At 40.3% G+C, this 15,245-nt stretch overlaps 1 protein-coding gene and 1 long non-coding RNA gene across 5 annotated transcripts in view; one reads left to right on the top strand and one right to left on the bottom strand.

Annotated features, from left to right (window-relative positions):
* tns3.2 (tensin 3, tandem duplicate 2) overlaps positions 1-15,245 on the top strand; it is a 135,220-nt gene that overhangs the window by 106,232 nt on the left and 13,743 nt on the right. For 3 of the 4 annotated variants that reach the window (XM_061975572.2, XM_061975569.2, XM_061975573.2), the window contains 3 exons: positions 9,192-9,275; positions 9,377-9,514; positions 12,894-12,989. In XM_061975572.2, the coding sequence (XP_061831556.2) occupies positions 9,192-9,275; positions 9,377-9,514; positions 12,894-12,989 (318 nt within the window). The remainder of the gene's footprint in view (positions 1-9,191; positions 9,276-9,376; positions 9,515-12,893; positions 12,990-15,245) is intronic. The other variant, XM_061975571.2, reaches the window with a different exon arrangement.
* Positions 1-15,245, bottom strand: part of LOC133616392 (uncharacterized) — a 58,219-nt gene that overhangs the window by 34,010 nt on the left and 8,964 nt on the right. The window lies entirely within an intron of this gene.

The following is a 15,245-nucleotide window of genomic DNA, read 5'->3' as shown; positions in this document are numbered from 1 at the left end:
AAGATGGGACTTAAATGCTTCTACTGAGGTAGCATCTCTAATTGTTACCGGGAGGGCATTCCATAGTACTGGAGCCCGAATAGAAAACGCTCTATAGCCCGCAGACTTTTTTTGGGCTCTGGGAATCACTAATAAGCCGGAGTTCTTTGAACGCAGATTTCTTGCCGGGACATATGGTACAATGCAATCGACAAGATAGGACGGAGCTAGACCGTGTAGTATTTTATACGTAAGTAGTAAAACCTTAAAGTCACATCTTAAGTGCACAGGAAGCCAGTGCAGGTGAGCCAGTATAGGCGTAATATGATCAAACTTTCTTGTTCTTGTCAAAAGTCTAGCAGCCGCATTTTGTACCAACTGTAATTTTTTAATGCTAGACATAGGGAGACCCGAAAATAATACGTTACAGTAGTCGAGACGAGACGTAACGAACGCATGAATAATGATCTCAGCGTCGCTAGTGGATAAAATAGAACGAATTTTAGCGATATTACGGAGATGAAAGAAGGCCGTTTTAGTAACACTCTTAATGTGTGACTCAAAGGAGAGAGTTGGGTCGAAGATAATACCCAGATTCTTTACTGATTCGCCTTGTGTAATTGTTTGGTTGTCAAATGTTAAGGTGGTATTATTAAATAAATGTCGGTGTTTAGCAGGACCGATAATCAGCATTTCCGTTTTCTTGGCGTTGAGTTGCAAGAAGTTAGCGGACATCCATTGTTTAATTTCATTAAGACACGCCTCCAGCTGACTACAATCCGGCGTGTTGGTCAGCTTTAGGGGCATGTAGAGTTGGGTGTCATCAGCATAACAATGAAAGCTAACACCGTATTTGCGTATGATGTCGCCTAGCGGCAGCATGTAAATACTAAAGAGTGCAGGGCCAAGAACCGAACCCTGAGGAACTCCGCACGTTACCTTAACATAGTCCGAGGTCACATTATTATGGGAGACGCATTGCATCCTGTCAGTAAGATAAGAGTTAAACCACGACAAAGCTAAGTCTGACATACCAATACGTGTTTTGATACGCTCTAATAAAATATTATGATTAAATAGCCACCCTTTGCTCTGATTACGGCTTTGCACACTCTTGGCATTCTCTCGATGAGCTTCAAGAGAGGTTCAAAACTGTTGGAAAACCATTTCAGGTGACTACCTCTGCCTGCAACATGTTTCAAAAAAGTGGCAAAAGAGACTGAAAAAGTTGAGGAATGCTCATAAACACTTATTCGGAACACTCCACAAGTGAACATGCTAATTGGGAACAGGTGGGTGCCATGATTGGGTATAAAAGCAGCTTCCATGAAATGCTTAGTCATTCACAAACAAGGATAGGTCGAGGGTCACCACTTTGTAAACAAATGCGTGAGAAAACTGTTTAGGAACAACATTTCTCAACAAGCTATTGCGAGGAATTTAGGGATTTCACCATCTACGGTCCGTAATATCATCAAAAGCTTCAGAGAATCTGGAGAAATCACTGCACGTAAGCAGCAAGGCTGAAACCCAATATTGAATGCCTGTGACCTTTCGATCCCTCAGGCATCAAAAAGCCACTGTCATTCACAAACAAGGATGGGGCGAGGGTCACCAAATGCGTGAGCAAATTGTTAAACAGTTTAAGAACAACATTTCTCAATCATTTATTGCAAGGAATTTAGGGATTTCACCATCTACAGTTCGTAATATCATCAAAAGGTTCAGAGAATCTGGAGAAATCACAGCACGTTAGTGGCAAGACCTAAAACCAACATTGAATATCGGTGACCTTCGATCCCTCAAGAGGTACTGCATCAAAAAGCGACATCAGTGTGTAAAGGATATCGCCACATGGGCTCAGGAACACTTCAGAAAACCACTGTCAGTAACTACATTTCGTCGCTACATCTGTAAGTGCAAGTTAAAAAACTTTTATCAAGGTTCAAGACTGTTGGAAAACAATTTCAGGTGACTACCTCTTGAAGCTCATCGAGAGAATGCCAAGAGTGTGCAAAGCAGTAATCAGAGCAAAGGGTGGCTATTTTGAAGAAACTAGAATACAAAAGATGTTTTCAGTTATTTCACCTTTTTTTGTTAAATACATAACTTCACGTGTTCATTCATAGTTTTGATGCCTTCAGTGACAATCTACAATGTAAATAGTCATGAAAATAAAGAAAACGCATTGAATGAGAAGGTGTGTCCAAACTTTTGGCCTTTACTGTGTGTTCATACAAAGCGCATGCTTAAATACTGTACCGTAAATATATTTATCATATCATCATCATCCATCCATCGAAAAGCAATTGGATTAAACGTACAGCATAAGAACATATTGTCAGTATAACAGTAACATATTGCAGTCACCATCAAAGCCTCATGTTCAGTGTCCAAGGGTGGGAAATACCAATGATCACTATGGGATTCTTTTTTAGCAGAATGCCAGAGAATGAATGTGAAAACTAGAGATGTCCGATAATATCGGACTGCTGACATTATCGGCCGATAAATGCTTTAAAATGCAATATCAGAAATTATCGGTATCGGTTTTAAAAAAGTAAAATATATGACTTTTTAAAACGCCGCTGTATGGAGTGGTACACGGACGTAGGGAGAAGTACAGAGCACCAATAAACCTTAAAGGTACTGCCTTTGCGTGCCGGCCCAATCAAATGATATCTACGGCTTTTCTCACACACATTTGAATGCAACGCATACTTGGTCAACAGCCATACAGGTCACACTGACGGTGGCCGTACAAACAACTTTAACACTGTTACAAATATGCGCGACACTGTGAACCCACACCAAACAAGAATGACAAACACGTTTCGGGAGAACATCCGCACTGTAACACAACATAAACACAACAGAACAAATACCCAGAACCCCTTGCAGCACTAACTCTTCCGGGACCCTACAATATACACCCCCCGCTACCCCCTAAACCCCCCCCCCCCCCACCTCAACCCCGCCCCCCTCAACCTCGCCCATCTCAACCTCCTCATGCTCTCTCAGGGAGAGCATGTCCCAAATTCCAAGCTGCTGTTTTGAGGCATGTTAAAAAAATTAATGCACTTTGTGACTTCAATAATAAATATGGCAGTGCCATGTTGGCATTTTTTTCCATAACTTGAGTTGATTTATTTTGGATAACCTTTTTACAGTGTTTAATGCATCCAGCGGGGCATCACAACAAAATTAGGCATAATAATGTGTTAATTCCACGACTGTATATATCGGTATCGGTTGATATCGGAATCGGTAATTAAGAGTTGGGACAATATCGGAATATCGGCAAAAAAGCCATTATCGGACATCTCTAGTGAAAACTGTAAAACCTCCAACGTCAGTCATTTTGGGAATAATACATATAGGACTGGTAAATTATAGTGTGATCTGGCACAAGTACCATAATGACTGCTGGCACTAATAGGCACTAATAGTCCAAACCTCATGTTTACCTTACATGACTTTAACAATACAGTTCAATGTTTTGCAAACATGATCGTCACAATTTATGTAGTGGATCTCCGTCATTCACGGTGGTGAGTTATTTATATGCCCATAAACATTTCTATGTTTGACGCACGCCTCGCTCTTTATCTTATATTTTGTGTACATTTTCAGTATCAAAGTAGCACCTTTATACATGAGACCTCAGGGTACTTTCTGCGACAGTTATTTTGTGAATGTATATATATTATGTCAGCCTAATTAACCCATAAGAACCCATTCATTTCTGCTTAAAACAAGTGCGACCCGCAGCTGTCTCCAATTTGGCCCACGAGACGTCATGAGTTTGATAAGTAATCTGGCCCGGGGACTTTTTTCTAATTCATTCATTCAGTACCAGTAGAGCGGAAAAACAAGTTGCCTCTACATTGAAGCTATCATCATATATATCTGATTTATGACACCAAAAGACTTCCACTATTTGCAAATAAATAGATATGATCAAAATAACATAAATCTCACAGAGATTCCCAAGCCATTTGGAGAGATAAATGAGCAAGCCAGTCACATGATCCGTGACATAGAAGTAGCAACCACAGATCCCTTCCCCATCAACAACAATGCTAATCAAGCAGACTTTGTGGGAGCCAACAAAGATTACTTTGGGATAAATTATGATCCAGAACCTTATATTTTTGAGCCCGAACACAAGGAGGATGAATAATACATTTTAGAAGCTGAGTGCTAAATGGATGCAGTTTTATTGAAAAACTATAGCATTAACAGCATAGGTGGCAGCCTCTCGGTCCATGGCCACATGTGTCTGCTACCAGGGGAAAGATGCATGAATTATAATCTAGAATGAACTTTTACCAAGTTTGAGACGGAGCGTAAGCAAGCGTTTGTTCACTGCTATCAATGCGCCGCTAAAATAGGCCGTCTGCGTTGGCGCCTATAATAACAGTAGCGCTCAGAGTTGGTTAATGTTCAGGTCATGACATGTAAATGGAATATTGTTGGCAGTTTTGAATGTTTTTAGAGAGGGTATAATGGGCAGTGATGGGCAAGTAACAAGCTACGTTAAATATTTTGTGTTTGCAGTGTATTCAATTGAATATAAGTTGAAAATGATTTGCAAATCATTGTATTGTGTGTTTTTATTTATTTTATTAACGTGCCAACATCATTGGTTTTGGGTTTTGTAGTTTAATGGATACAATGGAACACAATTAAAGGGGAACTGCCCTTTTTGGGGAATTTTGCCTATCGTTCACAATAGGGATGTCCGACAATGGCTTTTTTGCCGATATCCGATATTGTCCAACTCTTAATTACCGATATCAACCATATGGAATTAACACATTATTATGCCTAATTTTGTTGTGATGCCCCGATGGATGCATTAAACAATGTAACAAGGTTTTCCAAAATAAATCAACTCAAGTTATGGGAAAAAAATGCCAACATGGCACTGCCATATTTATTATTGAAGTCACAAAGTGCATTATTTTTTTTAACATGCCTCAAAACAGCAGCTTGGAATTTGGGGACATGCTCTCCCTGAGAGAGCATGAGGAGGTTGAGATGGGCGGGGTTGGGGGGGGGGGCGGTTAGGGGACAGCGGGGGGTGTATATTGTAGCGTTCCGGAAGAGTTAGTGCTGCAAGGGGTTCTGGGTATTTGTTCTGTTGTGTTTATGTTGTGTTACGGTGCGGATGTTCTCCCGAAATGTGTTTGTCATTCTTGTTTGGTGTGGGTTCACAGTGTGGCGCATATTTGTAACAGTGTTAAATGATAAATGATAAATGGGTTGTACTTGTATAGCGCTTTTCTACCTTCAAGGTACTCAAAGCGCTTTGACATTACTTCCACATTTACCCATTCACACACACATTCACACACTGATGGAGGGAGCTGCCATGCAAGGCGCTAACCAGCACCCATCAGGAGCAAGGGTGAAGTGTCTTGCTCAGGACACAACGGACATGACGAGGTTGGTACTAGGTGGGGATTGAACCAGCGACCCTCGGGTCGCGCACGGCCATTCTTCCACTGCGCCACGCCGTCCCTCTGTTAAAGTTGTTTATACGGCCACCCTCAGCGTGACCTGTATGGCTGTTGACCAAGTATGCGGGGCATTCACTTGTGTGTGTGAAAAGCCTTAGATATTATGTAACTGGGCCGGCACGTAAAGGTAGTGCCTTTAAGGTTTATTGGCGCTCTGTACTTCTCCCTACGTCCGTGTACACAGCGGCATTTGAAAAAGTCACACATTTTGAAACCGATACCGATAATTTTGAAACTGATACCGATAATTTCCGATATTACATTTTAAAAGCATTTATCGGCCGATAATATCGGCAGTCCGATATTATCGGACATCTCTAGTTCACAATCATTATGAAAGACATGGCGACGGATGGATTTTTTTTTAATGCATTCTGAACTTGTAAATAAACGTAAATAAAAATCTGCTTACAGCGGAGCCAATTTGAGGTCCTTCGTTCCGACCATAAAACCCAATGAATAACAATCCAGAAACCGCCAATAATACTCCATTTAAAATTTGTGACTTGAATATTTATCAAGTACTAGTGCTATAGTTGTCATAAGCGCTAACCCAGACAAACTATTTATAGCGGCGCCGAGCTTGAGTGCCAATGTTGACATGATTGACCTTGCTCGTCAAATAATAATGCATCTCACCTGGATGGTAGAAGAAAGAGGCCGTATTTCGACAAGGTGCTTCACTTTGATGGCCAATTTAGACCAGGAATTGGCGAGAACGACACAAAACCCCTTTCTTCGCTAGGATTATGAGTCATTCTTGATCGAAACGGTAATATATAAACGTCCTAGCAGTCAGACCTTGTACAGTAAGTGATGTTTTATTAGTTTGCTGGCTCTCATGACGTCTGCATTAATAAGTAATCAGAGATGTTGTTAAAAAAAACAAAAATGAACGTTGTGATGTGTTTTTTTAATTATGCTTAAAATGAGAGTGTGAATGTTGTCTGTCTATCTGCGTTGGCCCTGCGATGAGGTGGCGACTTGTCCAGGGTATACCCCGCCTTCCGCCCGATTGTAGCTGAGATAGGCTCCAGCGCCCCCTGCGACCCCGAAGGGAATAAGCGGTAGAAAATGGATGTTGGATGGATGAGAAAAATGTGTTAATATTAAATGTTAATATAAATGTGGCCATTACTACGTTACATATACTTACTGCATGTATATGAAACCTTAACCTCTAAAATAATCCTTTACACACCGATGTTTCTTTAAGGGCTTTATAGGCAAAATAGAGCGCCTCCTATAGGCTCCATTCTAAGCAGACATTTGATCGCTTTTATGTATTATCTAAAATACTTTATTTTTTAAATACGCCCGTCGCCATGTCTTTCATAATGATAGTGAACAATAGGCAACATTCCAGAAGATGTGCAGTGCTCTTTTAAGCATATCGTGAGCTTCGTTTTTCTACTTTACTGGTACTTTAACTATCTCACAATTGTAATGCTGCGACTTTGCAGCAACTTGTGGGTGATGTGAGTAATTCAAGTTCATGACCATGAATTGTGTTTTTAAAAGAGCACAGCACAGCCTTTACTTATATGACTCAATCCAAACAACTTTCCCTAGTCTATATATATATATATATATATATATATATATATATATGTACATACACATATATATATATTCGGTGGTCAAAGTTTTTGTTGGGCGGCCAAATTTTCGGTGATATCACTAATTAATAGTGCGCAAATAATAGGCTATATACAAAACCCAAAACCAGTGAAGTTGGCACGTTGTGCAAATCATACATAAACACAGAATACAATGATTTGCAAATCCTTTTCAACTTATATTCAATTGAATAGACTGCAAAGACAAGATATTTAATGTTGGAACTGAGAAACGTAATTTTGTTTTGCAAATAATCATTAACTTAGAATTTAATGGCAGCAACACATTGCAAAAAAGTTGGCACAGGGGCATTTTTACCACTGTGTTACATGGCCTTTCCCTTTAACAACACTCAGTAAACGTTTGGGAACTGAGGAGACTAATTTTTTTAAGCTTTTCAGGTGGAATTCTTTCCCATTCTTGCTTGATGTACAGCTTAAGTTGTTCAACAGTCCGGGGTCTCCGTTGTGGTATTTGACGCTTCATAATGCGCCACACATTTTCAATGGGAGACAGGTCTGGACTACATGCAGGCCAGTCTAGTACCCGCACTCTTCTAATACGAAGCCACACTGTTGTAACACATGCAGAATGTGGCTTGACATTGTCTTGCTGAAATAAGCAGGGGTGTCCATGAAAAAGACTTTGCTTGGATGGCAACATATGTTGCTCCAAAACATGTATGTACCTTTCAGCATTAATGGTGCCTTCACAGATGTGTAAGTTACCCATGCCTTGGGAACTTATGCACCCCCATACCATCACAGATGCTGGCTTTTGAACTTTGCGCCTATAACAGTCTAGATGATTATTTTCGTCTTTAGTCCGGAGGACAAGACGTCCAGTTTCCAAAAACAATTTGAAATGTGGACTCGTCAGACCACAAAACACTTTTACACTTTGCATCAGTCCATCTAGAAGCCGGCGGCATTTCTGGGTGCTGTTCACTTTGCTTAGTAGAGTTTTAACTTGCATTTACAAATGTAGCGACAAACTGTAGTTACTGACAGTGGTTTTCCGAAGTTTTCCTGAGCCCATGTGGTGATATCCTTTACACTGATGTCGCTTTTTGATGCAGTACCGCCTGAGGGATCGAAGGTCACGGGCATTGCCACTTACGTGCAGTGATTTCTCCAGATTCTCTGAACCTTTTGATGATATTACGGACCATAGATGGTGAAATCCCTAAATTCCTTGCAATAGCTCTTGAGAAATGTTGTTCTTAAACTGTTCGACAATTTGCTCACACCTTTGTTCCTAAAGTGGTGACCCTCGCCCCATCCTTGTTTGTGAATGACTGAGCATTTCATGGAAGCTGCTTTTATACCCAATCAAGGCACCCACCTGTTCACAATTAGCCTGTTCACCTGTGGGATGTTCCAAATAAGTATTTGATGAGCATTCCTCAACTTTCTCAGTCTTTTTTTGCCACTTGTGCCAGCTTTTCTGAAACATGTTGCGGGCATCAAATTCCAAATAAGCTAATGTAAAGTTTACCAGTTGGAACGTTAAGTATCTTGTCTTTGCAGTCTATTCAATTGAATATATGTTGAAAAGGATTTGAAAATCATTGTATTCTGTTTTTATTTCCAATTTACACAATGTACCATCGTCACTGGTTTTGGGTTTTGTATATATTTATTAGTTAGTTACTTTACATGCATTCGGCCCTCGACCAACCTATTGTCTTTAGCCCAATGTGGCCCCTAACTCAAAACGTTTGGACACCCCTGGCTTAAAGAAAACTGTATATAGTATATAGCCCACAAGTGGAGCACATTTCTGGTATTTTATTATTATGCTAAAATTGTAATACAACTAATTCATGTCCAACATCTGTGAGGTTAGATAAACAGTATGTTACAAAAGGTATTTGTGGTAATTATATTCCTTATTTAAAAATACTGTGACTAATCCTGGATTTTTTTGTGTTTAGTATCACAAAAAGTGTATTTTAAATTGAACAAAATGACATATAATTTGTTTGGTTTGTTTTAGTTTTATGCACATAATTAGCATTTGCATTTTGAGTTTAGTGACCCTGTGCATTTTGTTCTACATTTTTAGAGTTCGGCAGTAAGCAGGACACTGTGAAATTTGTCCAAGACATTTCTAAGTTCTGGTACAAGCCTGATATTTCCAGAGACCAAGGTAAATATAATGTAATAGTACCGTCCAGTACTTTAACAATACTGTATTACTGTACTTACAATTTTAATGTTGTCTTACCTTTTTGTTATTCTTCCTGATAGCTATTGCAGTGTTAAAGGATAAAGTAGCAGGTTCGTTCATTGTCAGAGACAGTCATTCATTCCGGGGGGCGTATGGACTGGCTATGAAAGTGGCCACACCCCCTCCATCTGTGTTGCACAGCGCACACAGTAAAAAAGGTAAGCGGAAACAAGTCAAATGCAAATATACAAATACGAATATATTTAAAGCTGCGAGCAGCATTGAACGGGCCATTGCTTGCCATCGGGTGGGACTTGCGGTCAAGTCCCACCCGATGCCCCGACCCGCCATCAAAAATTTTAGGAAAATCGGAGCATGTGTTAGGAGGTTATGACAGTTATAATTTTTCACCACAAGGGGCCAAAAAATGCGCTGCAGTGTTCATGCCGTTAGGTATCCCCCAACACCCTGACCCACCATAAAACATTTTGAGAAGATTGGAGCATGTGGACAGAAGTTATTAGAGTTATAATTTTTCACCACAAGGGTGCGATAAACATTGTTAAGTTAAAGTGCCAATGATTGTCACACACACACTAGGTGTGGCGAAATTATTCTCTGCATTTGACCCATCACCCTTGATCACCCCCTGGGAGGTGAGGGGAGCAGTGGGCTGCAGCGGTGGCCACGCCCGGGAATCATTTTTGGTGATTTAACCCCCAATTCCAACCTTTGATGCTGAGTGCCAAGCAGGGAGGTAATGGGTCCAATTTTTATAGTCTTTGGTATGACTTTGATATGACTCGGCCGGGGTTTGAACTCACAACCTACCGATCTCAGGGCGGACACTCTAACCACTAGGCCACTGAGTAGTTATGCAGTTGTGTCCCACTCAACACCTCAAACCACCAAAAACTTTGGAACGGAGATTGGAGCATGTAAAAAAAGGTTATGACAATTATATTTTTTCACCACAATGGGGCGATAAAGGTGCTGCAGTATTCATGCCGTTAGGTCCCACCCACCATAAAAAAATTTGGGAAGATTGGAGCATGTTGACTGAAGTTATGAGAGTTATCATTTTTCACCACTAGGGGGCGATAAATGCGGCGTAGTAGCTATGCAGTTGTGCCCCACTCAACACCCCGACCCACCTTCAAAGATTTCAGGAAGATTGGAGCATGTGGACGGAAGTTATGACAGTTATGCACTTTCACCACAAGGGGGCAATAGAGGTGCCACAATAGTAATGCAGTTGTGTCCCACTCAACACCTCGACCCACCATCAAAAACTTCAGGAAGATTGGAGTATGTGGAAGGTAGTTATCCATCCATCCATTTTCTACCACTTGTCCCTTTTGGGGGTGCTGGAGCCTATCTCAGCTGCATTCGAGCGGAAGGCAGGGTAAACCCTGGACAAGTCGCCACCTCATCGCAGGGTCAACACAGATAGACAGACAACATTCACACTCCCGTTCACACACTAGGGCCAATTTAGTGTTGCTAATCAAACTATCCCCAGGTGAATGTCTTTGGAAGTGGGATGAAGCCGGAGTACCCGGAGGGAACCCACGCAGTCATGGGGAGAACATGAAAACTCCACACAGAAAGATCCCGAGTGACAACTATACTTTTTCAGGCGATAAAAGTGCCACAGTAGTAATGCAGTTGTGTCCCATCCTACACCTCGACCCACCATAAAAATATTCAGGAAGATCGGAGCATGGTTAAGGAAGTTATGAATGTTATAGTATTTCACCACCGGGGAGCGATAATTGCGCCACAGTTGTCATGCAGTTAAGTTGTAACCTACACCACAACCCACCATTAAAAAGTTCAGGAAAAACAGAGCATGTCGAAGCATGTTTTTACTGTTATAATGTTTCACCACAGGGGGGCAATATTGGCACCACTGCAGCAATGCAGTTGCAACCCAACTATTACCGTGATCCACCCTCAACAATTTCGGGAAGATCGCAGCATATGGAAGGACGTTATGGCATTTATAATTTTTCACCACAATGGGACGATGGAAGGGTGAATATTAAAATCCAGGCATGGTTGGACGCTAAAGTCTCATGTCAGTTTGGAGGAAAATCTGATGACAGTTTGATTGGTAATGGCTCCGCCCACTTCAAATTATTGGCCCATCGGGGACCTCAAGGTGCCATCAGCATCATTTCTACCAATTATGATAAAGATCTGAACTTGTGGAGCCGAGTTATTAACGTTTCGTGTTTTATGGCGAGCCATTAGACCAGAGGTGGGCAAACATTTTGGCTCAGGGACCACTTTGGCTTTTGAAATTTGAGGCAAGCTCATGATACATTTTAAAGCATATCATATCTGTTGGAACTAGGAGTAGGCTTCTCAAACATGGGCTATTTTAATCATAATACATCTATTTTCAACAATATCATATCATCAAAGAAACATACAAATGTTATTAAAGTGTTAACGCTTACATTCTCTTTTAGTGGGAGCAGTGTTGTTAATCACCTATTTTTGCCAGTGCCTCAAAGTCTAGTATCAGTCTTGAATCAAAACAGACAGTCAATTCTGTTTTAATATTTGGCGGGCCGGATGTGGCCCGCGGGCCGTAGTTTGCCCACCCCTGCATTAGATCAAAGATCGCCGCCATGCCACGTCCACATCCTGTCATAAGCAAAAAGTAAACTGCAACAATTTATCATTACCTATCAGTTTAGTATTGGTCTTTGCTAACTGAAAATGCAGAAATGACAGATTGGTTACGGCATCATCGTCATTTCGACCAGTTAGGATCAGGTTATGAGTTTGTGGAGCTGGGTTTTTTAACGTTTCGCGTAAAATGGCCAAAAGCCATCGGACCTGGCTCCAGGCCACGCCCACATTTTATGGCATAGGCAAAATCTGTTAGCAATTTATCATCATCTCTATGTGCAGTACCTGTAATTTTAACAGCGACTCAATTGGTCAAAGTCCATAGGAGGAGTTCGTTGAAGTATGACCCCATTTATTTGTCGAAAAATGGCAAAAAAAAACACATTGAAGCCAAGCCTGGCGGCGTGCCACGCCCACATCTTTTGACGTAGATAAAAAGTGTTCGCAATGTATTATCACTTATATGTGTACTGTCTGTGATTCTAACCCTGACTCATTTGGTCAAAGTCCCTAGGAGTAGTTTGTTAAAGTACGAGCCCTTTATGTTGCCCAAAAATGGCTGGGGGAAACCAAGATGGCCTACTTCCTGTCCGTTTCCACATATGGGTTCTTGAGACTTTTTCGTGCGTACTGTCATGAAGGACGTCTCTAGCGATTTCCGGGACGATACGTGATTCTGGGACGAGGGGCTAAATTATAATTTTTTTCCCAACTTTAAAGGGGGCACTATCGAGACAAATTTTGAAGTTCTGTTTCGGGACCTCTAAAATATCCGATTAGACCCCTATATGTCATCTGTGCAAAATTTGGGGAGTTTTCGTGTATGCCGAGTGCCTCAAAAAAGTGTCCTAAGTGGGAGGAAAATAATAATAATAATAAATAATTGCCGTTTCAACAGGGCCTTTACAGGTACTTTCCTGCTCGGGCGATAATGATAATATTGTGTTTATGCAGCTGCAGATGCATCCAACGAGCTGGTTCGACATTTCCTGATAGAGTGCACCCAGAAAGGAGTTCGTCTCAAAGGCTGCCCCAATGAACCGTACTTTGGTGAGAATACTACAGCTGCAGTCAATATAATTTCCAACGTGAAAGTATTAGACCCTTCAATCTAAATGATGCTTACATAATGTTGATTGTTGTACTAGAACAGTGGTTCTTAACCTTGTTGGAGGTACCGAACCCCACCAGTTTTATATGTGCATTCACCGAACCCTTCTCGGGTGTTACTATTTAGTGGTCAATGGTACGAAATATGTACTGTACTGTGTAAACTGTACTGTTTCATATAATGTATTCTCTTCCTTTGCAATCTACTTGTAAAAGTTTCAATCGATCAATCAAAAAACCTGCAAATCAGATGGAAAATTAGAGGGAACATTGTTTGGGGGTATCCATAATACGCCGATAGGGAGAAGTTTTTATTTACACGATAAGTCGGATGTATCTTTACCTCCGCGGCGGAGGCTCCCCCAAACCCCTGAGGCCGACTCACCGAAGCCCTAGGGTTCGATCGAACCCAGGTTAAGAACCACTGTACTAGAATATGAGTAGTATTTCTTTAGATTTGCCAAATATACACATACAGGATTTTTTTACAGTGAGAAATGATCTAAACAAAAACACACAAATACCATAAAAAATGCTGAAAATAAGAAATACTGTAATCACGTAGACATTGCAGGATCAAAAACAAATGCAAGGTTTTAATTAATGCAAATGCAAAAAAACCCACATTCAAATCCTACAAAGACTGCACAAGCAAAATGCTGCAACTTTAAGGAACAAAATGGAAGTTTGCCAGACCAAGTGATGTTAACATTAGCAATATAAACCAGTTGCTTTAAAATATTTATATTAATATTAATATTACAGTGACTTAAATAAAAATGTAAATTTTCATTCCGCCTCTTCAAAGGTCAGCCAACTTTCTTGTGGACATCCCGCTGATGTCTTAAACCTCTTAAAGACCAAGCTGTTTGTTTACATGCATTTTTTTTATTTTTCTTTACTATTTTGGCTTATTGGATCCTAATTAAAATAAAAACTAAAAATCATCTTTTGATATGATGTACTTAGTCCATAAGTACACAAACGTGTACTTCATGTGTAGTGACATGCTAATTTTTATTTTTACACTTTTTTTCCAAATTCCATTGTATGTTATACTCTTCTGACACCACCAGATGGCAGAATAAGTGTCCACATAGGCGGCATAAGACCCCAATTCAGTAGTGTACACAATTTTGGAAACAAGAGCTAAAAGGTGCTGTCCACGCATGTGGCCACTAAGGCTTTTAGAGGTTTTTAAAGATGGACATCCCTCAAGTCTGGCTCCACTGGTAGCATGACAAACATCTGTTTTGTTTAGCGAACATGAAGCATTTATTTCATGCAATTGTTTTTGGATATTGTGTGTTTTTGGCATTTGCTGATTGGTTTTGTTTTCTAATTTTGCAGTGATTATGTAAAACATTTTTCCATTGCATTGGTTATTTTGTGTATGTTCTTGGATCATCGCTTTGTTTGGAGCGTTTGGATGTTTTTGTCTATCTAACAAATTACTTGTTTTATTTACAGATTGTTTTGCCTACTTTTAGTGCTAGATATGGGCTAGTTTTTTTTTTAGTTTTTATTGGAGTTACAGTATACAGTATATATATATACATATATATATATATATATATATATATATATATATATATATATACTGTACAGGCCAAAAGTTTGGACACACCTTCTCATTTCAATGCGTTTTATTTATTTTAATGACTATTTACATTGTCGATTGTCACTGTAGGCATCAAAACTATGACACCTGTGAAGTGAAAACCATTTCGGGTGACTGTCTCTTGAAGCTCATCGAGAGAATGCCAAGAGTGTGCAAAGCAGTAATCAAAGCAAATGGTGGCTATTTTGAAGAAACTTGAATATAAAACATGTTTTCAGTTATTTCACGAGTTGCCAGAAGAAAGCCATTTCTGCGCAAATGTCACAAAGTATCCCGCTTACATTATGCCAAACAGCACAGAGACAAGCCTCTAAACTTCTGGAACAAAGTAATTTGAAGTGATGAGACCAACATTTAACTTTTTGGCCACTCGACCATGCAGCCCATTTTGCTTCAAGTTCTTCCTTATTGTGCATCTTGAGCACAGCCACACCACAATTTTTCAGAGAGTCCTGTATTTCAACTGAAGTTATTTGTGGATTTTTCGTTGCATCTCGAACAATTTTCCTGGCAGTTGTGGCTCAAATCTTTGCTGGTCTACCTGAATCCCTCATTTTCCACTTCTTAATCAGTGT

This window comes from Nerophis lumbriciformis, linkage group LG14 (genome assembly GCF_033978685.3).
Source record: "Nerophis lumbriciformis linkage group LG14, RoL_Nlum_v2.1, whole genome shotgun sequence".
NCBI classification, from domain to species: Eukaryota; Metazoa; Chordata; class Actinopteri; order Syngnathiformes; family Syngnathidae; genus Nerophis; species Nerophis lumbriciformis.
The sequence above is the reverse complement of the archived record's forward strand: the minus strand, read 5'-3'. Positions and strand labels throughout refer to the sequence as shown.